The 19,688-nt window shown below is 47.7% G+C and overlaps 2 protein-coding genes across 6 annotated transcripts in view; one reads left to right on the top strand and one right to left on the bottom strand.

The window, feature by feature from the left end:
* Positions 49–13,882, top strand: IMMT (inner membrane mitochondrial protein). Of its 3 annotated transcripts, none has more exons than XM_021396577.1 (15): positions 49–214; positions 2,342–2,418; positions 2,614–2,803; positions 4,099–4,219; positions 4,831–4,911; positions 5,422–5,523; positions 5,701–5,837; positions 6,702–6,805; positions 7,775–7,910; positions 8,931–9,060; positions 10,360–10,374; positions 11,350–11,573; positions 11,914–12,045; positions 12,444–12,573; positions 12,919–13,882. In XM_021396577.1, exons 1-15 carry the CDS (start codon positions 170–172, stop codon positions 13,524–13,526), a joined length of 2,232 nt encoding a protein of 743 aa, XP_021252252.1. In that variant the 5' UTR covers positions 49–169; the 3' UTR covers positions 13,527–13,882. The 3 variants fall into 3 exon arrangements, with proteins under 3 accessions (XP_021252252.1, XP_021252255.1, XP_021252253.1); XM_021396578.1 differs by lacking the exon at positions 49–214 and adding an exon at positions 611–998 and having other exon boundaries at positions 2,342–2,446; XM_021396580.1 differs by lacking the exon at positions 10,360–10,374.
* Positions 14,803–19,688, bottom strand: part of PTCD3 (pentatricopeptide repeat domain 3) — a 16,463-nt gene continuing 11,577 nt past the window's right edge. For 2 of the 3 annotated variants that reach the window (XM_021396592.1, XM_021396594.1), the window contains exons 18-24: positions 19,429–19,507; positions 19,251–19,341; positions 18,822–18,907; positions 18,031–18,179; positions 17,276–17,317; positions 16,235–16,393; positions 14,803–15,513 (exon numbers count right to left, since the gene is read on the bottom strand). In XM_021396592.1, coding sequence (XP_021252267.1) covers positions 15,444–15,513; positions 16,235–16,393; positions 17,276–17,317; positions 18,031–18,179; positions 18,822–18,907; positions 19,251–19,341; positions 19,429–19,507 — 676 coding nt within the window. In that variant the 3' untranslated portion in view covers positions 14,803–15,443. The remainder of the gene's footprint in view (positions 15,514–16,234; positions 16,394–17,275; positions 17,318–18,030; positions 18,180–18,821; positions 18,908–19,250; positions 19,342–19,428; positions 19,508–19,688) is intronic. The other variant, XM_021396593.1, reaches the window with a different exon arrangement.

Raw genomic sequence — 19,688 nt, 5'->3', positions numbered from 1 at the left:
GTCGCCTGTCAATCTATCGGGACAGTAGCCACGCCCCCTGCCGGAGGGGCGGCCTGCGCATGCGCATCGTGCCCTGTTCGCGGTGCGGGGCGGAGGCGGGAGGCGCTGGGAGTTATCGTGCACGGCGCCTTCCTGCAGCCTGCCCTCGGCCGCCGCCGGCTCTGAGGCGATGCTGCGGGTCTGTCAGCGAGCGGGGGTCGCGGTGGCCGCGCAGGTGAGCGGGGCGGAGCGGAGGGGGGAAGAAGACGCGCGCCCTCATGGGAGGTGTAGCGCCGGTCGGTATGACTGGCGTCCGCCCTCTAACCGACAGGGCCTGAGGGGCAGCGAGCTGCAGAGCATGTGGCTGAGGAGCGACGCGTCCTCCAACCGCGGCTCCATCTGCTCTGAATGACTGCTCACCCGCTCGCCGCGATTGGCTGCTCGGCTTCTGAGGGACGGCCGCGGGAGCCAATGGGGCGCCGCGGCGGGCGGGCGCTGTCAGCTCGCTGCTCGGCTGCACTACGAGTCCCGAAATGCAGCGCGCCGAGCTCTGCGTAGGGTGGCGGGAAGCGGCGGCCGCGAGGCGTCATGGTCCTTGGAGTCCGCTGAGGGTGACCCGGATGGAGCCGGGCGGGCCCGGAGGTGGCGGCGCTCGGCCGGCTGCTGGGCGGCGGGACAGCGGGCCTGCCGGCGGCGGGAAGGACGTGACCTTGCGGGGTCTGGGCGCCTCACGGCGGTCCCGCATCGCGGCCTGGGCCGGCCCCGGCGCTGGGCGGTGTCGGCTGAGAGAAACTGCCGCTAAATGAGGCCGTGGGGAGCTCCGGCCCAGAGCAGCTGGCGCCCGCTGAAATCAGGGCGTGTGGAAAGTCTGAGCTGAGAGATGAGAAGCAGACTTCCGCAGATGTTTGTCACATAGGGCTCTGTGCATGCGTAGAAGAGCGCGTACAGAATGTCCGTACAGTGTTGGAAAATGAAGTGCTGTGCTTTGTGGTTTGGAAACGTGCCTTCACTCGGTTCAGGTTTGGTGGAAGTGCTGTGCAGGCTCAGAGCTAGCACAGCACTCTGTGCACTGATGGGGTTGGCAAGGCGCTGTCAGCTTTGCGAGGCTCTGCCTTCCCCGGGGTTCCTTCCCATCCTTGTCAAGTTTGGCCCTTTCTCACCTGACCGCTCCCTCACCCGTCGTTACATCCAGCCTCTCTGAGCAGGCTGTAAGCACATCGGCTGCTCCTGGCAGAGCATCTCATGTCATGTTTAGGAGCCGTAGAATCACAGGATGGCTTGGGCTGGGAGGGATCTTAAAGATTGCCCAGATTGCTGCGGTTGCCCCATCCCTGGAGGTGCTCAAGGCTGGGTTGGGTGGAGCTCTGGGCAGCCAGAGGGGAGTGGGAGGTTTAGCTTGGACTGAATGAATGCAGAGGATGACACTGTGCTCTCTATGTGGCTGCTTGAGGTTTATCATAAAGCACATGTGTGCGAGGCAGGGTTCTTTAACGATGTTTTACTGTGCCTGTCCTGAGCACTTTGCAGGGGTGGTGATCTCATGTGGATCATCTCAAATGCTGGATTCCCTGCGGTTCTTCTGCTGGCTGCAGGGAAGGTGTGATGTGCCCTGCAGAGTGGGTTTTGTAGCAATGCAATAGCAGGTAATGAATGTAAAACAACAGCGTCTTGGGAGTTAGGTGAACTAAATAGCACAAGAGTGCTGGGGTAGGAGGAAGGAATGGCAACAGCTGTTCCCAGTGCCCTGTGCAGGGCTCTGTGCTGCCTGCTTGGTTCCTTAGAACAGATTTCTGCCGACGCACGTGAGATGCAATTCTTTGTAATCCGTCTGAACACTGTCAGCTCTTGGTGTCCTGTTCTTATTTGTAACACACTTCTGGTAACTATTCGAAGGGGTGATTGGAAACTCCTTGTAGTTTTCCACATTATGGTGATGCAGTGAATAAAAGCAAGATTGTTGTGATGGCCGAGGGGGGTGATGCAGCTTTAAAAAATTACCGCATGACCAGCCTTTCTGGTAGATCTTCATTTTGAGGTAAAAAAGGAGATAAAAATCTCGGGTAACGTTATCCTCGCTAAGTAGAATATGGTAAAGTATCACTCCTCACATGGTAATTTCATTTATATTACAACCAGATCTCTATCTTGAAAGTGGCTGCGTTATTCTTTCAGGGAGCGTCTTGGTGTGGGAGTCAGTTTGTGTCTCCCAAAGGAGTTTAAAGTATAAAAGCAGCCCTGGTTTCTGCGCTGGTCCTGGCTGAGCTGCCGTAGCTCTCAGACCGAGCTGACCTGACGTGCCCTGGGGTGAGGAGACTCTGGGATGTGCTCGCTGCCTGACTTTGCTCTCCTCCACCCCTCACAGAACTGCCGCTGCAGGAGAGCGTCGCTCCGTCCATCCCGACCGAGCCGTGGATATGCGACCACGTCAGGAGAGTCCGGGTGCGTCGGAGGGTTTGGAGGGGGGGAGGTGAGCCTTCCATCCCTTGGTTTGTCCCAGACCCTCGGGTTGGTGGCCGTCTTCTGGATCGCAGCGGGTGTTCCCAGGTGTAGGCTGAAGTGTTAAAATCTGTTAGATGCTTTCTTGTCAGACGATGTGATTTGCATAATTTTCCTTCTTTCCCCCTCTCCCCCCAGTGTTTCTGTAGGTAAAATCATTGGTGCCAGCGTCTTGTTTGTGGGTGGAGGAGTAGGGGGAACTGTCCTGTACGCCAGCTACGATCCGCATTTCCGGGAGAATGTAGAGAAAGCCATTCCCTACTCCGACAAACTCTTTGAGATGGCACTTGGTCCTGCACCTTACAGTGTACCCACGCCAAAGAAACCGGTAAGCGTTTCCTATTCGCTGCCCCCCAACACACTTCCATTTTCCTTGTTTAGAGAGAGCATCTGCTCTTAGTTTTCAAATTCTCATCAGTTTTGTTATGCACTAAGTTTAAGAATTAAGAACCGAGCATTCTTGGTTTAGATTGTTGCTCTTTGAGGTGATGCTGAGCTACGCTGTGGATCCGTTCCTGTTTCAAACTCATGTCATGAATTACCTATTATGTAGAGGCACTGCTGACTGCTGTGTAACGGTGCTGCTTGCACCTTTCCCTTTATCGTCGTGTCGTTGTGGTTTGTGAGTTGTAAAACTGTCATTTTTATTCATAGTGAAACAGTCTACCAAGATGCTAACCAAATAGATGCTCTGCTTTTAAGCTGGGGAGATGATAGTAGGTGACACAATGGAATTTAACTAATTTTACTGTGGTTGGCAGTGCTGTGTAGTTAGTTAAGGCTTCTCTGGCTGTGGCTCTTTGGAGCTTTCAGAAGCTGTTTGACCTTCAAGAAACCCGAAATCTTTTTAATTTGAGAAATCTGTTCTTAACAAGTAGAAGAATATTACTTGACCAGAACTGTCTCTTGTTTTCAGCCGCATGTTCTTCACTTGTGATCATCCAGGCTCTTAGTGCCTTCCAGGCACTGAGTAAACTTTTACTCCAAACAGACTGGTCACACTGAAATCCTCACCTGCCTTGTTACAGCTCTGACTCAAATGCTTTTGTTCTTACCTTGTGGCTTTGCATGATGGTTTTTAAAGAATGAATATCCTAAAATCATGCAGTCTTTACACTTGAGTAAGTGCTCATCCAACACAAGCATCTGAGTCTGAATTAGCTTAATTAGTTTATAATTAGGCATACTTATATGGACTAAACAACATTCAAAGGGAAAGAATTGAAATCTGTACTTTGGAGCTGGTTCAGGCCTTTGTGTGCATGGAATTTGTCCATTATCTGCATTAGCTGTAGACTCAAAGCACTTAGAAATAGTTGGACTGTTTTGGATATGACAACGTTAGCTTTGTATACATTCCTTAACTCATTTTTGTTTGTGGGAGAAACTGCCACTACTAAACGTTCCATTTTGCAGAAGTGAAAATTATAAAGATTCCCTCTACATTAAGAATCAAGGTGACAAATGAGATGGCCTTGCTGTTGTTCTCATGCGTACTTTGAAGTTTGGATTTACGATACAGTCGTCTGGATGTGGAAGTGTTCCTTTACATTCCAGTGGAGTTGGTGACACACAAAAGCTGTTGGGGAAAACTGATGGTGTTTCTTATTTTTGATTTTCAAGATACAGCAAGGTCCGCTGAAGATCTCGTCCGTTGCAGAAGTGATGAAAGAATCCAAACAGCCCGTTCCCAAAGCCCAGACAACTAAACCAGAAGCTGTTGCTCCTTCAGAGGAAAAAGAAGGTAACCCTCCTGAATGTCACACAGAGAGGAGCAAAGAGCTAACGTCCTCCTGCAGCATGCATCCCACAGCAGATGAAGATAGGCTGTTGGAATGCTTGAAGATGTGTGTGCTGTAGCCTTTTAGAATTAATATTATTTTCTTTTTGGTCATAAGGAAATTTGCCTCGAAAGGCTTGAGCTGTTTTTGCTTAGTTTTTAATTAAGTTTGTCTACCTTGGAATATTTGGTATCTAATATAAATGTCTGCACTCCATAGTTCTACATACAAGACTCGGTTTGGGTGCTGGACTCTTGAGATGATCTCTCTTTTTCTTAAGCAAGTGCAATATGCCTTATTTGGGATAATTGCTGAGCTGCTTTTAAAGCAAAAGCAAAAGGAATGTAGAGAGTCGCAGTCGGCATCTTTGTTCCATTACCTGTCACGTCAGGTGAAGTTTTGTGTGTGTGTAATTCATGCTGGATTGCTGTCTCCTTTTCTGTAAGTAATAACATGAATGTCCAAATAATGTTTCTCCAGAGGAAAAAAAAACCCACAGTATTAACTATTTCCCTGTTCTCACTTTAGTGCACGTGCATACTAACTGTTGTAGTTCTGTAACTGTACTTACCAGCAGGCACAGCTGCAGCACAGATCATCTCTGCAACAGGGGTAGCCGTGTCGGTGCCAGCTCCGGGGATACAGCCTGAAGAAGGTGAACAAGATCACGTGAATTCCATACAGAAAATCAAAATCCCATAGCTTCAAAGGCATAGATTCTCAGTTCTCTGTCGGTATTTGTTATTTTTGAAAGGCACTCTTTGTGTCTTTTGCAGAAGAAGGACCTTTCATCGTTTGTTAGCAAATTTTCAGTACGCTGAGCGAGTGAGATTGATGGTGGGCAGAGTTACAAGGATGGATGCAGGGGGAGAGTCTGCCTTTCTGCTGAACTGGAAGCTGCACGGCCCAGTTTGCCTCTGCTTTTGGTGGCTTTCTCATTGTGATTCAGAAAAGCTCAGCAGGGCCAAGTGAAGCACTTTAGTTTTATAATTATGGATATTGAAAAGCTTGAGGTAGCTCTGGTATGGCTTTGTGCGGAAGTCAGATTTATAAAATGATGCTGACTGTGAAAGGCAATTTTGAAAAGAAGGTTGCAAGTAATCCGTGCATCAGTTTGGATGAAACAGGTCAATCCGGCGCTGAAATCATTTCTCTGCTTTTACAGATAAAGAACAGGAGGGTTCCCATGCTATAAAAGAGCGATCACCAGACGAAGTCGCGGCTCGCCTTGCCCAGCAAGACAAAGAGGAGCAAGAGAAGATCTCAGGTAAGTCCATACCAGCAGTTTTCCTGCACATGCTTTAAGGGACAAAAGAATTGTTCCCAAACTGACCGACTCTTGTGGGTCACAGAAAACAACGTAAGGAGACACTGGAGGAAATGTAGAAGATGTAATGTGTCACTTCAGTGATGAGACTTCAGTTAATTCACGTTTTTTTTCCAGCCCTCGCAGCAACATTGGAAGGAGCCCTAAGCTCTACAGCTCGGATAACACTTCAGGCAATTACTGCACAGGAATCTGCTGTGCAAGCAGTGAATGCTCACTTGCAAATACTGAAGGAGGCAATGGACGACTCGGAGGTAAATTGGGCAGCTGGGGACTTGTGCTCAGCAGTTCATCTCGTAATTAAAGTCGGAGGCTTAATGTCTGTTTTACCTGGTCTTCCCACTTGTGAAATGTCATGTGATTTAATAATAAAGTGTTTCTGCTTTTGACTTTTTTTTCCCTCCAACTCACTCCCCTTCTGTGAGTAGAAAAGTTCAAGTCAATATGCTGCTAGTCTTCAAAGCCTCGTGGTGTTTTAATTCCCAAGCTCCTTTTTGTCAAGCTAAACAGGATGATACCCCAAGCTAATTCTGTCAAACCATTCCCTTTGCCAAAATCTTTGTAGAATATTGTTCTGTTCCTGGTCTGGAATAGCTTTGCAGTGTCTAGAGATGGGTAGGGGGTGTGAGCAATAGCAGCTTGTGGTTCTGGTGTGCTGATGTCCCACTTTGTGTAGGACTGCTGCTTCCTCATCAGTTCTGTTGCAAAGGGTATAATTTAGTGGTTAATCAAATGAACAGGGGCGTACAGATAGCTGAACAAGATTTAATTTTGCCTTTAGTCCCGCAATACTTTAAAACTTGCTTTTTAGTGTAATACATGTAGAGATTTCCCCCCCAGAATGCTGTGGCACCACACAGTGATCCTCACGCCTACCCATCTGCATGTACAAATGGCTGTTGCTCACGTGGAATACAGTGTTAGGGATCAAAACCAGAACAAAACGTTGGGAGGAAGAAACTCTGAGAGCTTCCAGCTGTCTTGTTGGTAAAACAAAAGCACGTTGCTCAGGCTGAGTGAAGGGAGCGTAGCAGATTGTGAATCTCGGTTGTTACCTGTCGGGTGATTTTTTCATGTAGGGATTGTAATAGCCCTAATGAAAAATCTCTGCTTCTCAGACTGCTGGGGAGAAGAAGTCAGCTCAGTGGCGCACTCTGGAGGAGGCTCTGAAAGATCGGAGGAGAGCAGTGGACGAAGCTGCTGATGTCCTTCTGAAAGCCAAGTGAGTTGCCTGCCTTAATGACATAAGGTGGCATAACCCATGCGGGCTGGCAGCCAGGAGATGAGTTTCTAGACAGTATGTAGCATCACTTGTGTACTTACTGAATTGATGTGTTTGTCCCAATCATTAAAATAGAAAGTTGCATGCGTTCATGAGTATCTATTAATGAGTATCTGCAGGTTTGCAGCCTGCACATCTTAGGTGCCTACTGCATGGTAAATAAGACTCTTATTTCTCTTTTAAGAACTTATCTCTGTAGTGCTTACATACAGTGTTGGTAAGTTCAAATAAGATTAAAGAAAACAATAAGCCATATTAATATCATTCAGGTTAATGCTGTCATTAGTAAGCCTCCTGTACGAATTCCATTACTGCAGTCTGTGTCTATTGAGTCAGTAACATCCTTAGCTTCTCCTAGCTGCAATGTAAAATTAAATCATTACCTTCTCCTACCTATAATATAAAATTAAGTCTTACAGCACTGTTTGTTGGTTCCATTTGTCAGCAGAGCTGCTCATAAGGTTGGCCATTTCTCATAGATGCGTGCTTAGTGAAACCCTGAATTCTGAAATGAGGCACTGCTCATAACCTCAGGTTCTCTGTAAATTACACTGATGTACATGAGGTCCTTACGTAGTGATTGTAACAGCAAAATTAAGTTGATGGACAAGAGCTGTTTTTGTAGTGAGGATAGAAATAAATGTGGGAGCTCTTCAATGCTTCTGAGGCTGAGGGGACGATAGGAAATAGAGGGGAGCATCTTTAAAGTTGCACAGTTGTTAAGTTACAAACTTGTAGAATCACAGAGGTTGGAAGATAACCTCTGAGATCATCTGAAGCATCAGCACTGTGCCCACTGCTTATCAGGTAGTTCTTCCTATAAATACAGACAGTATAAAGTGATCTTTACTCTGGGGTTGTGCAATAAGACCTGTATGTGTTATAATCAGCAGCTTCTTTTCTTTTCAGAGAAGAGTTAGAGAAGACAAAATGTGTAATTGAGAATGCCAAGAAGTCTCAGATCCCAGGAGCCAAATCTCACATTATTGCTGCGGAGGAAAATCTTCATCGTATGATAGTTGACTTGGACAATGTAGTGAAAAAGGTAATGCTTCCAGGCTGTTTTTAATTGCCATTAGAATGAGGACTACTTGGCAGCTTGTGCAGGCCCCCGTTTCCCCAGTCCTCTGTAGCAGATCAAATATCTTTAGTTTAAGTCTTTTTTTTTTTAATATTATTTCTAGCTACAGTCAGTCTTTGAGCTGGTCATACTACCAGTGAACAGCCTTGACAAGAACTTTGCAAGAAAAACCTGAACTCTGTCCCAGCAGAGTCTGCAGCCAGCTTGTGCAGTGTCTGCTCTTTCCTTGGGCAGCCCGTAGTTCTTTCTGTCTGATGCTGGAGTGGAATTTGGAAGATGAGACAAAACATTCAGTGTGCACATCGGTGTGGTGTCCTTTCACAGAGTGAATCCAGTTGTTCTGGTGGTGGCTTTTCCTAGGGCAGGGCGTGGGAGACTTAGGGCTGGATCGCTGAGAGGTTTGCTTTTTAACCTTGAAAAGAAACTTGTGGCTTTGGATCTAGGGCACACCTGTGTAATCATCAGGCTGGGGAGGAGTAGGAGTCTGCTGATGACTTGGTGGGTAAATCATTTTACAGCTCAGAAAACAGAGGAAGAAAAGTAAAGTTGAAATTGTCTGCCTTTGCAGGATAATTGATTCCTCTGATGCGTTTTCAGTGGAGAATTTCTCTTAAGAGTGGGAACACAGAACTTAGTGAGGGGAGGGCAGCTCTCTGCTGGGGCTGTGTGATAGCTGCAGCCTGCTCTGATTCTGTAATGAGGGACCAGGGATGGATATCTTTAAAGACAGATACTGAGTTTAAGGTATTGTGTTGGTCTTTTCTGGGCTTCAGGTTGACTTTGAAGTTACAGTGTGCATGAGGAAGAGAATCCGTGTAACGTGGGGAAATAATTATTGTATACAAGAGGCTCGGTATCACAGGCTGGCTTTTCTTTTCCCCAAGTGAGGATAAAGATCTCTGCCACTAACTCAGGTTTGCTCTTAGGTGACTTACTTCTCCATGCCTTGAAAAACAAACCGGTCTCCTTTTTGGTTTGTTACAGGTTCAGGCAGCACAGTCTGAGGCCAAGATCGTAGCTCAGTATCACGAGCTTGTGGCTACAGCAAGAGAGGAGTTCCAGCGAGAACTCGACAGCATCACCCCTGACGTGCAGCCGGGCTGGAAGGGGCTCAGTAAGTGTCGGGTGATGGCACTGAAATAACCATAGAGTAGTTCTTAGAGCAGCTGCAATGCAGTGTCTGCTTCCAGGATTCCCTGATTCTGAGCTCTCTGATTCTTTCTAGGCAGCTGAAAGAGTGAATTCGCTGCTCTTTACATACTTTACTTAGCCCAGTATGCTAGTTGTAAATCAAAGTGACACCGGAGCTGATGTGGAGTAACAGCCAGTGCTGCACAGAAGCAGTGAATGGGTGTGTGGTGTTTTTCTGTGCAGCTGCTGCTACAGTTCTTTGCCTGAGGTCTGACATCTCACACACGCCTATTTTTGAGGTGCTTGGGTTTTTCAGCTTGAGCTCTTTTCTGCTTTCCTTATAACAGGAAAAAAAAAAGTGAAATGAGAAAGGTGATTCAGAAGTACAGTTAGAATCTTTCTGCCTCACTGGAGGGATAAATGTAGTACTTGGAGTTGCTGGAAGGTTCAGATGCCACCACAGTGTGGTTGCAGGCAAGCAGGAAAGGAGTCAGGCTCACAGTCAAGTTCTTACGGCTTCAGTCAGCTCATCCTCCCTGAGCCTCTTTCTTAATAGCACTTAATGCTCCAGAAATGTGAATGTCAGTCCCCGAGCTCGCTTTCATAGCTAAATGAAAACAGGAGGTCTCTGCAGCGCTCGTGGTTTTTATTTTTTAAGAAGCTGGGAAAACCTGTTAGGTTAACAAACTGTTGGCAGTCTGCTGTGCTGTCTTCTGTGTGCAATCCTCTGGGGTATCAGTTCTGAAGTAACCGTGATTTGGGCATCCTGGAGATGGAGCTGCCACTCCTAATGCAGGGTAAGGGGAGAACATCACGAGTGTTGTGAGCACTGCGCTTTGCTGAGAGAGGGAATCTCCTGGCAGCTTCCAGGCATTCAGTTTCACACCAGTGTGGCCCTACTGAAGTATATGGGACCGACTTGTTAGCGACTCTCACTGCTGCTTGGGAATTTGTTTCTTAACCAGCTGCTCCTCATTTCTAAGAACGTAGCAATTCTCAGTGTCCTGTTGCACTTCTTTACTCCACACTTGTATTCCTCGCTTTGGCTGAACCTAAAGGTTCGTCTGTGCCTTTCCAAAGGTGGCTGTAGTGGTGGGGATGTTTTAGGTTACATCTTGCTTGTAACGTAGAGAGATCTCTGGAGCCAGCACACTGTTCTTAAACTCCCAAAGACTTGGATCACTCTAGACAGAAGCTTGTAGTTTTCTATTTTACTTTTGCACGACTGACTGCTCTAGTGAATGTGCATTAACTCTTCCAACCTCTCCTCTTTCTGTTGCAGACATAACTGATCTAGGTGAGTTCCCGTAACTTTTTCTGGTCTGGTGAATGTTCTCTCTTTCCTCTTTGTCCTCTTTTACGTTTGCGTGTTACACCACTTTAAATTACGTGCAGTATCAACAAAGTGCTGAAAAGTATCCCTGAAATATTTCAGACTGGGGTATGCTTTGGGATCCTTGCCACTAGTTTTGCACGTGCAGCTTAAACCAGACTTTTCTAGCAGCTCTCACTTGCCCGGTGAGTGTGGTCGTTGGCATCTGAAAGCCATGCTTCCACTTGCTTTGTCAATTTCAGCTGGGCAGTAGCTGCTGCTGAGATTCCAATGAGAAACAGAAACAAATCAGTTCTAATTAACAGCGGTTAATTCTAATTGACTGTGGTTGTCTTCAAGAAGGCTCAACTTCTGGCCTGATAGAGGCCAGCTCCTGCCGATACTACCAAAATGTCTGGGTGCTCTGAGCTGGGTCACCAAATTGATGGACTGAATTCGAATTTAATCTTCAGCATTAACTCTTTGATTCTGAGGTTGATTATTTTTCTTTTCCATTTTGCTCAAAGGAATCTAAATTTTAAAGCTGAAGTGCAGTAAACCCCAGCTCTATTTTGTAATAGCAGTCATTTCAAACTGCTGAGCTCCTCCGTGGTGCTGCTCAGCTTTTGGGTCAGACTTGAGCGCTGCTGCCCCAGCTAACAAACAGCGAGTCTGACTGCGAGCAGCTGGCCTGGAGAACTGCTGAAGAGCGTAAATCATAGGTGTGAATGATTCAAATAAACCACGGTGATTCTTCCCCGAGTGCTAGGAAGTGCTTGCTTGTAGGTTTGGTGCAGAAGGGAGCGGTGGGTGGGCATGACCACCACTCAGCATCTCCTAAAACGTGCTCCCTCCCAGGTCAGCCACGTGCGGAGCCTTGGAGCGCTCCGGGGGGAGGTGGGGAAAGGCTGTGTTGGCAGCTTCTCTGCAGCCCTTCCTAACGCCTGGTTGTTTTTTCAGCCGGGCAGTTATCAACAGACGACTTAAATTCTCTGATTGCGCACGCGCATCGTCGCATCGACCAGCTGAACAAGGAGCTGGCCGAGCAGCGGGTCAGGGAGCAGCAGCACATCGAGTTGGCCCTGGAGAAGCAGAAACTTGAAGACAAAAAGGCACTCGAGGCAGCTGTGGCAAAAGCACTGGAGCATCACAAAAGTGAGATTGAAATAGAACAGGAGAAGAAGGTAAAGCGGTGGAAGTCCCCTGTTTTGATCCTGCAGCTCAAAAAGAATGTGGAAGAGTTAGAAGGGGTGCGCAGGGAGCAGCAGGGTGTTCTGAGCGGTGGGGGGCTTCAGATTGGGGCCCCCTGCCTATGCTAAGCCCAGAAGGGAGATTTTGAGCGAGGAAACCTGTTCAAATTTAGAATGGCTGCTCCTTGCAACATTTAGGACAAGGCTTAGCTGTAAGAGCGGCCCTCTGCAGCTTTTTAAGATGAAGCATGAGCAGGAATCAGTAACGCTTCTCTAAAATGTGCCGTGGTGCGTAACAGCGGCAGTGCAATAGCGGCTGCTCAATTGTGTGCAGGTGGAAGAGGTCCGAGAGGTGATGGAGAGCGAAATGAGGACCCAGCTGCGGCGGCAGGCGGCTGCCCACACCGATCACCTGCGGGATGTTCTCAAGATCCAGGAACAGGAGCTAAAGGTGGAATTCGAGCAGGTGAGGGAGAGGAGGCCCCCAGGAGCTGGGTGGGTGTTTGGCTAGGTGCCGCTGTGAAGCCTTGCACGGCAGGTGCTTCGCTGGAGGAGACGTGAATCGTCTTCTGGAGCTCGGTGGGGGCTGGGGAGGGAAGCTGCTCATCTGGAGGAGATGAGGAAGTCCTTGAACATACAGGGTTTATGCTGTGTTGTCTTAAAGCCCTCAGCTATAGGTGAAAATTTAATCATCAGAAATGCATGAACTGTTAATTTCACCCTGATAAGACTTAATACCGGTCTATTTACTATGAGTGTTGTCTGTAGCAAGAAAAGAAAGTTAACAAATTATCTCAAGATGTTGAATACAGTTAGTTAAACCAACAGCTCTTCCTGGCCTGATGATCTGCGTATCTATTTCAGAACTTATCCGAGAAACTCAGTGAGCAAGAAATGCAATTCCGACGCCTTACTCAGGAGCAGCTTGACAACTTCACGCTGGATATAAACACTGCCTACGCCAGGCTGAAAGGAATTGAGCAAGCAGTTGAGAGTGAGCACCGCGATCTCATCTCTTTAAGGACCAGAGTCACAATTCCCAATGGCTCTTATCCAAACCTGGCACCTGAACACAGGATTAGCCACGGGGCCGAGCACACAGTAAATCCCAGCTGCAAAGTCCAAAGCTGGTTCTGCCAACGCTGTCCTATTGCTCTGTTGGTAGGGACTGACCCTGAGTTGTAGAACAGACTTGCTTTGAGCAGATGGAAGGGGGTGGCTGCTTTAGAAGGTGTTCAGAGGGATGGCTTTTGTTGCTTGTATTGAAACACTCCTGTGATTGATGCTTTTCCTGTCTGCGTGCCCCAACTGAGAGTCCCCTTCTTGACTTACTTTGCAGGTCATGCGGTAGCAGAAGAGGAGGCCAGAAAGGCCCATCAGCTGTGGCTTTCTGTTGAAGCACTCAAATACTGCATGAAGACAGCCTCTGGTGACAGCCCCACAGAGCCACTGGAGAGCGCGGTGAAGGCCATCAGGGCCAGCTGCTCTGACAATGCGTTTACAGAAGCCTTAACAGCAGCCCTGCCCCAGGAATCTCTGACACGAGGGGTGTACAGCGAAGAGGCCCTCAGAGCACGTTTCTACACAGTCCAAAAACTGGCAAAAAGAGTGGCTATGATAGATGAAACGAGAAACAGCTTGTACCAATACTTCCTGTCCTACCTGCAGTCCCTTCTTGTGTTTCACCCTCAACAGCTGAAGCCACCGGCTGAGCTCAGCCCTGACGACCTCGATACGTTTAAGTTACTGTCTTACGCTTCCTACTGCATTGAACACGGCGATCTGGAGCTGGCAGCCAAATTCGTCAACCAGTTACGAGGAGAGTCCAGGAGAGTCGCACACGACTGGCTGACTGAAGCTCGAATGACCCTTGAAACCAAACAAGTCGTGGATATCCTGACAGCGTACGCCAGCGCCGTGGGCTTGGGAACAACTCAAGTGCAGTGAGCTGGGATTGCTGGGTCAGAGGCAGTTCAGCAGGTGCTCGTGCTGCAGAGAAACCCACCTAAGGGTGAGCTCCTAAGGGTTGCAAACCAACCAGCTGCTGGGGGCGGGCTGGAAGCGTTAAATAAAAGCGTGGGTCCTGTCCTGTTTCCTTGCACTGTATTTAATTTACCACCTGTTGTATTTGTATTGGTTTTGCGTTATCATGACCACCGACTTCAGGAAGCTTCTCCACAATTTGTGTATCAGTTTTGTTCCCCCGTCCTTACCAAGCAGGCTTGTGATCCAACCAAAATGTTTGTAACCTACCATTAATGATTTGCCACGTTGTCAGCTGAATAAAACAAGACTTCAACCACTTTCCTTCTGCTTTTCAGTTTCAGTTTAATGGCAAAGAGCTGCCATACAAGAACTGCCTTTCTGTGACCCGAGGAAGACAAAGCTTCATCTCTGCACTAATCCTATTCTCAAGGAGTAGGAATTCACTGATTTGGACAGCTGTAGGCAAAAAGCAATCCATTTATGAGTACAGGTTTAAGCAGACAGATATAAGCAGAGCATGCATTATGGTGCACCTACCCCGTGTGGTTCTTATTAGACCTGTTCTGCAGTTTCAGAGCAGCTACGCTGAGTTAGAAGCCAGGACTTTGGCTCAATCATGAGAACCCACAAAGAACAAGCTCCTTCCTTCCCTGTCTCTCACCACTGCCTTAATTCTCACCAGCAGTGAAGGCGCAGTGATAAAACTTAGCACCCAATAGCTAAGAAGTGCTCATAGAAGTGAATGGCTTTGGCTGCTTGCTGTTCCATTACATCAGTGGTAGAAAAAAGCACAGAACGAGAGCCCTCTGTCTTTGATGCTCTACCCTTAGCCAGTGCACGTTTACTTCCTGGAGCAAACGCTGCCTTCAAACAGCTTGACTGCAAATCTATTACTGTACTGCGAGCAACACTTTCAGACTTTAAGCTGTAGTTCAACCTGTAGCAGCTGTTGTCCCCCAGTCTTATTACTGATGGATCCTTAAGTTGCCTTCACAGCAGTCAGGCCTTCTCATGCAGCACTACACCCACCAAGGTTTTATTTTTTATGAAGGGAATCAGCTGCTAACTCCTCCACCACTAGGATATGCTTCAGCACCATTGGGAACAGGACCTTTGCAAGTTCACAATAAATTACCTCAAAAAACCTTCCAAGATTCCTCTGCAAGCTGAGAAGAGGCTACTTTGTGGTCTCTCCCAGACCAGCAGCACTTGGTAACCAACACTTCTTGGACAGGGATTACCAGAATTCAGCTGCCCTTAGCGTCAGCCATTTATTAGATGCAGTCTCCAGCTGCACAGAGGTAGCTTTTCCTCTGCAGTCCAAAGCCTGTCCCAACACCAAAACGGATGAGAATTAACACCACAGACCATGAATGCTGTTACTTACAGTATTTACATACAGAGTAACTTTGTATTTAAGTGGAAGCCAGCATGAAAGGAATTAAATTCAGCGCTGGTTTAAGTCCCAGGAGGCCCTGGAGAAGGGTTGCTGGAGCTGCCAAGGGGCTGCAGCACTGAGCAGCCTCCAGAAAGCAGCACGGCTCCCACCAGAGCGCTCCAGTACTTCAGCCAAGCTGTTCCCACAGGCTGCAGCTGCCTGGCAGGAACCAGCTCATGCAGGCAGCGGGGTGGGAGAGGCTGTGTTGCTGCAGCCCGCTCTGAAGAAGATTAAACAGGACAGCTTCTGGCTTGTTCCACTGAGGACAGCGTGCTCTTGCGAATTCCCCGTCAGAATGGGCTGGCGTGCTGTAGCTCAGGGCAGAGGTTCATGGCATCTCGCAGAAGCCGTCTGTTCAATGACCACTTCTCACAGAAGCCTCCTGGAGTCAAGGTGCCGGCTGCTCCCAGCTTTCCCCAAAGGGAAGGCCAGAGGGACAGCTAGTCGCTGTCACTGTCGCTGTCACTGTCGCTGCTGTCGCTGTCTGACTGGATACTCTCCAGTGCCTTCCTGCAGATTTTAAACAGTTCAGTAAAAATCGGTTGAAAAAAAACCTGCTGGAACCTTTTGGTTGAAATAAAATATCCGAAACACAGGGTAACCCCTCTCCAAAGAGAACGCCGTGGGCTGCTTGATGCCTAGTGCCACAACAGACAGGTCCACCCAGCATTTGGATGAAGCACATCCATCTCCTTCTGGCACAGCAGACTACTTCAGCTGCCCAGAGACTGGTGGGCCAGCTGCTGAGGCTGCAGGAACTTTTCTATTCCTTTGCTGCCTAGGAGCAGGCTAGGCTCATCCTCTGAGCGTGACCACAGTGGCTCAGCACCAAACCACAGTGGTCAACAGGATGCACTGAGGGTTGACCACAAGCCTCAGAACCTGTAAAAGACACTGGTGGTCCTGTACCACTTCCCTGCTTGTATGCACCTGAAATCAGTGTATTTTAAGCAGCCAGAGCCTGCTCTGAAAAGGTTCTGGAGGGGAAAAGTGGTAACAGTTCTGAGTGGTGGTACAGGTAACCCTGCAGTGAAAGGTTACATTCCCTTCTAGGTGGGATCAGGAGGGGTTATTTTTGGAGGTGTGAATGAACCATTCAATACAAAAGCATGTCATTTTGAAAGCAAGATCTCTTGACTGCACCAGCAGAGAAGCCTTTGCACAGGAATTATCCCTCTAACACCTTCCCTACTACAGCCCTGCTGCAGTACCATTAAGCAGTCCAACTTACTTCTGGTTTTCAGAGAGTTCGAATTCCTTCTCCATTCTGCTTTTAAGCTTCTGCAATGAAGGAAGACCAAGGGATGCTGCCAGCTTTACCAGCTTCATTGCTTCATCTGGGGAATTGGTTTGTTTCGCACAGTTCAAGAACTCATCCATCACCAGGTCACTGTAAGAGCAAAGGCAAAGGGTGGCTGACCACAGGGCCCCAGGTGAGGTGGCCATTAGCTTACTGCAGGTGCCTTAGGGTGGGAAGGGAGGTGACACTTTTCAGATGACATAACCAGCCCAATTCTGCTCCTGCCAGAGCCGCTACAGGTGCACCTCAGCTTCCACCCCATACCGACATGATGTGCTTTGGAACTTACAGTACTTGCACAAAAATAGACAGCAGCAGCTTGCTGCCCGGGATGAAGACCCCACCTTTACAACAGCCTAAATAACCTTTCCCTCCTTACAGTCCCCATGTCAGGCCTACGCTGAGGCTAGCAGAGGTACAGAACAGTAGGGCAGTGTTAAAAATCCCAGGACAGCACATCTCTGCCAGAGATGACGTCCATGGGCACAGGGAGCCACTGACTGCAGCTCTGCTCCTCCAGCTCCACTGCATGTCACAGTGCTGGCTCTGCTCCTTTGTCACCTGTGACAGTTGCTGGACATTGCTTGCCTTTCAGCAAGGAAGCAAGTGTTTGCTGCTGGTGCTGCAGGGGACATTGCAACCAGAGAGCCTAGAGATCCATTTGTAACACCATGGAAACCACTTTCCTTTCACATCCACAACCCGCGGCAGCCACAAAATACCAACTACAGCACAACCTCAGGAGAATTCTTTTCCTTTCCCTGTTCCCCAGACTGAGGCAGGGGCTCTGAAGGGACCTGACAGCACTAAGTCTTCCTTCCATGCTAGCAGAAGCCTGTAGAAAAGGGCAAGCACCAAGTGCCATTAACAGCTGCCCTCAGATTCGGGCCACTGTTACCGGTCATAATGGAAATGCATGACCTGAGCCAAAGAGGGACTTGGTACACGAAGTCAGAACTCGGGTGTACTCACGTGGGAATCCTACTGATCTGGGGGAAACACTCCATCATGCTCCTGTTCAAAAGGAAAATCAGAAACAAAAGCAGTGATGTCGCCAGCTAACATCACCAACCAACTTAACACAGAACACCTTGAAATACTACAGAAAAAAAATGAGAAGCGTGACTGGTGACAAGTCTACTTTAAAATCTTACGTGCTTTTACAAAGGTTCTTACTACTTTGTTGCATCCAAGCAATCAGTGCAAAGAAAGCACCTATGCTTAACAGAAAATGGCTCAGATCCTTACATTGGAAGCTGGGTATTTTAACCAGTGTTTCAATTTGAGAGCACGTGGGACAGCAAATGCTAGCTTCTGAAGAGTTCTGAAAATATTCCCTTTAGTTTTAATTAGACATAGGTCTAATTAAGAATACAATTATACCATTTAAACTCTTCAGGAGTTTGAACTGTGAAGAGTTTTAAAAACGAGAAAATGGGAAGCTGTAGGAAATGAGCTGTTCTTAGTAAAGTGATAGGAAGTCCTACCTTGCCACAAGCAAGTGTACAACGCTCTATGCCATGTTTACTATGCTATGCTTACTTCCAACTATTCTTTAAGATACACAGCTACAGCTTGGTGTCAAAAAACCTGATAATTTTCCCAGCAGGACTGACCCACATCCCTTTATCTGCACTAGCATTCCAAGACAGCCATTAAAATGTGCTTTTTCTGATTACACTTGAGTTACAGCATCACCAAAGAGCTCCTGCCAGCCACACACGTACCAAGCGTCCTGGGTTCTCCCAGCCCTGGAAAACAACACGGTGATGCTGCCCAGCGCGCTGCCTGTCCATTGCACTGGGGCCTGGTCCCTCCAGGATTGCTCGTGGACTGTTTTGATATCTTCTGCACACTTGGCAAACGCCAGCTGAATCTGTGAAATGATCATGCTGTTAATGCTAAAACCTCTGCAATCTGTGTTATCCACTTCAGTGCCATTCCTCCATCCTCTACAGATACTGCAAGTCTGCCCCGGCGTGATTTAGTTCTGTGAATTAACAGCAGTTTAATTGGCTGAAAAAAGCTCTCTTCTGTCAGGACAATTGTTCCCACAAGGCAGGCTCCAAAACAACTCTGGAGAAGAGAGCTGTGTTTAGAGACCTCTGCAGTACACATAAGCCTTTAACTGGCTTCTCAAGCTGTAGAGGGTTACAGCAGTGACATCTTTGGCAAAAATCCCTGAATTCTGCCATAGGCCTCCCCAGAGATGTGTTACATTCTTGCTCAACAGCCCCCATTGCTGGATTCCTCTTCTGAACCCTGGTATGGAAGTCGTCCTCTTCTGTATTTGAGGTTTCTTTACGTACTGAAGACAATCTGAAGAGCTCAGCAGATCTGGATAAACTCACACAGATCTGAAAACTTGTAACGGTGTAGGCACAGCAATTGGATCTCAAAGATCTGGGGACAATAGGACAGCTCAAGCACAGCACAGTCTAGGGACAGCAACACTATCTGTATGCCATATACTGAAATGGGAAGACATCTCTACTCTCTTATTACTGGGCTTCCTTACCTCTTCAGGGTGCTGATCCCTGCTCATCAAGGACAGAAGTTCTTCCAGCAGATCTCGTCTCTTATTAAACCCTAGCTGTTTCACATCTGTTTAGATAAAGACAGCGATCAGTAGGATATTTTCTATACTCTAAAGATCATACCTACATTCTTGTCTCCCCAGCTTAGAAAGCAAAGAACAGGCAAAGAATTTACAAGAGCATTTAAACATGGCACAGCCATGATCTCTCTCATTGGGCAGAACTGATAGCAGAGACTTTCTCTAACACAGTCACCTCCCCACTGCACTCAGGAATAACGTCCTTCTTGCCAAAGCATCTTACCACGCCTCTTCTGAGCACCAGCAAGTTTCCCCCAGCACCTCCCACTGTGCAATCCTCCCAGCTTTTATCCAAGCAATGGCCCACGTAGCCACGTGGCTCCCACCAACCTTCCCAGACCGAAGGGATCGCTTCCAAGTGGTTGGCAGCATCCAGGGCTTGGAGGAGGTCCAAGATATTTTTAGGACTTGGATAGAAGAGCTGATGAAGGAAGAATCACTTCAGTGAACTCTGACTGTACTGGTTCTCCATTCTAAAGCTTTAAAGCTTACAGTAAGAAACACTCACTGAAGGGCTCATTTCTTTGTACCATTTCAACACGACATCAATTTGTTCCATCATGCACAACAATGAAAAGAATCTTGACCTACAGGAGGGAAAACGGCTCTAATTCAGTAACAGATCGTATGAAGCACAGAGAAAAACCAGAAAACGATGGTGCTCTGAGCATATTTGTGTTACAGATCATGGAAAAATTCACTGCATGACTGCAATGTTCGGTACAATTAATAAAAGCAGTAGCATTTTGATGAGAGAACTGAGTGCTG

Source organism: Numida meleagris, chromosome 4 (assembly GCF_002078875.1).
Source record: "Numida meleagris isolate 19003 breed g44 Domestic line chromosome 4, NumMel1.0, whole genome shotgun sequence".
NCBI classification, from domain to species: domain Eukaryota; kingdom Metazoa; phylum Chordata; class Aves; order Galliformes; family Numididae; genus Numida; species Numida meleagris.
Note: the sequence above shows the minus strand (reverse complement) of the source record. Positions and strands in the feature narration are given on the sequence as shown.

Bases quoted from the DNA above. Each gene is read 5' to 3' on its own strand.
- IMMT (XM_021396577.1), top strand. From the start codon at position 170: ATGCTGCGGGTCTGTCAGCGAGCGGGGGTCGCGGTGGCCGCGCAG. The intron at 2,419-2,613 runs GTGCGTCGGAGG...CTCTCCCCCCAG, and splicing joins ACCACGTCAGGAGAGTCCGG to TGTTTCTGTAGGTAAAATCA. The intron at 6,806-7,774 runs GTGAGTTGCCTG...TTTTCTTTTCAG, and splicing joins GATGTCCTTCTGAAAGCCAA to AGAAGAGTTAGAGAAGACAA.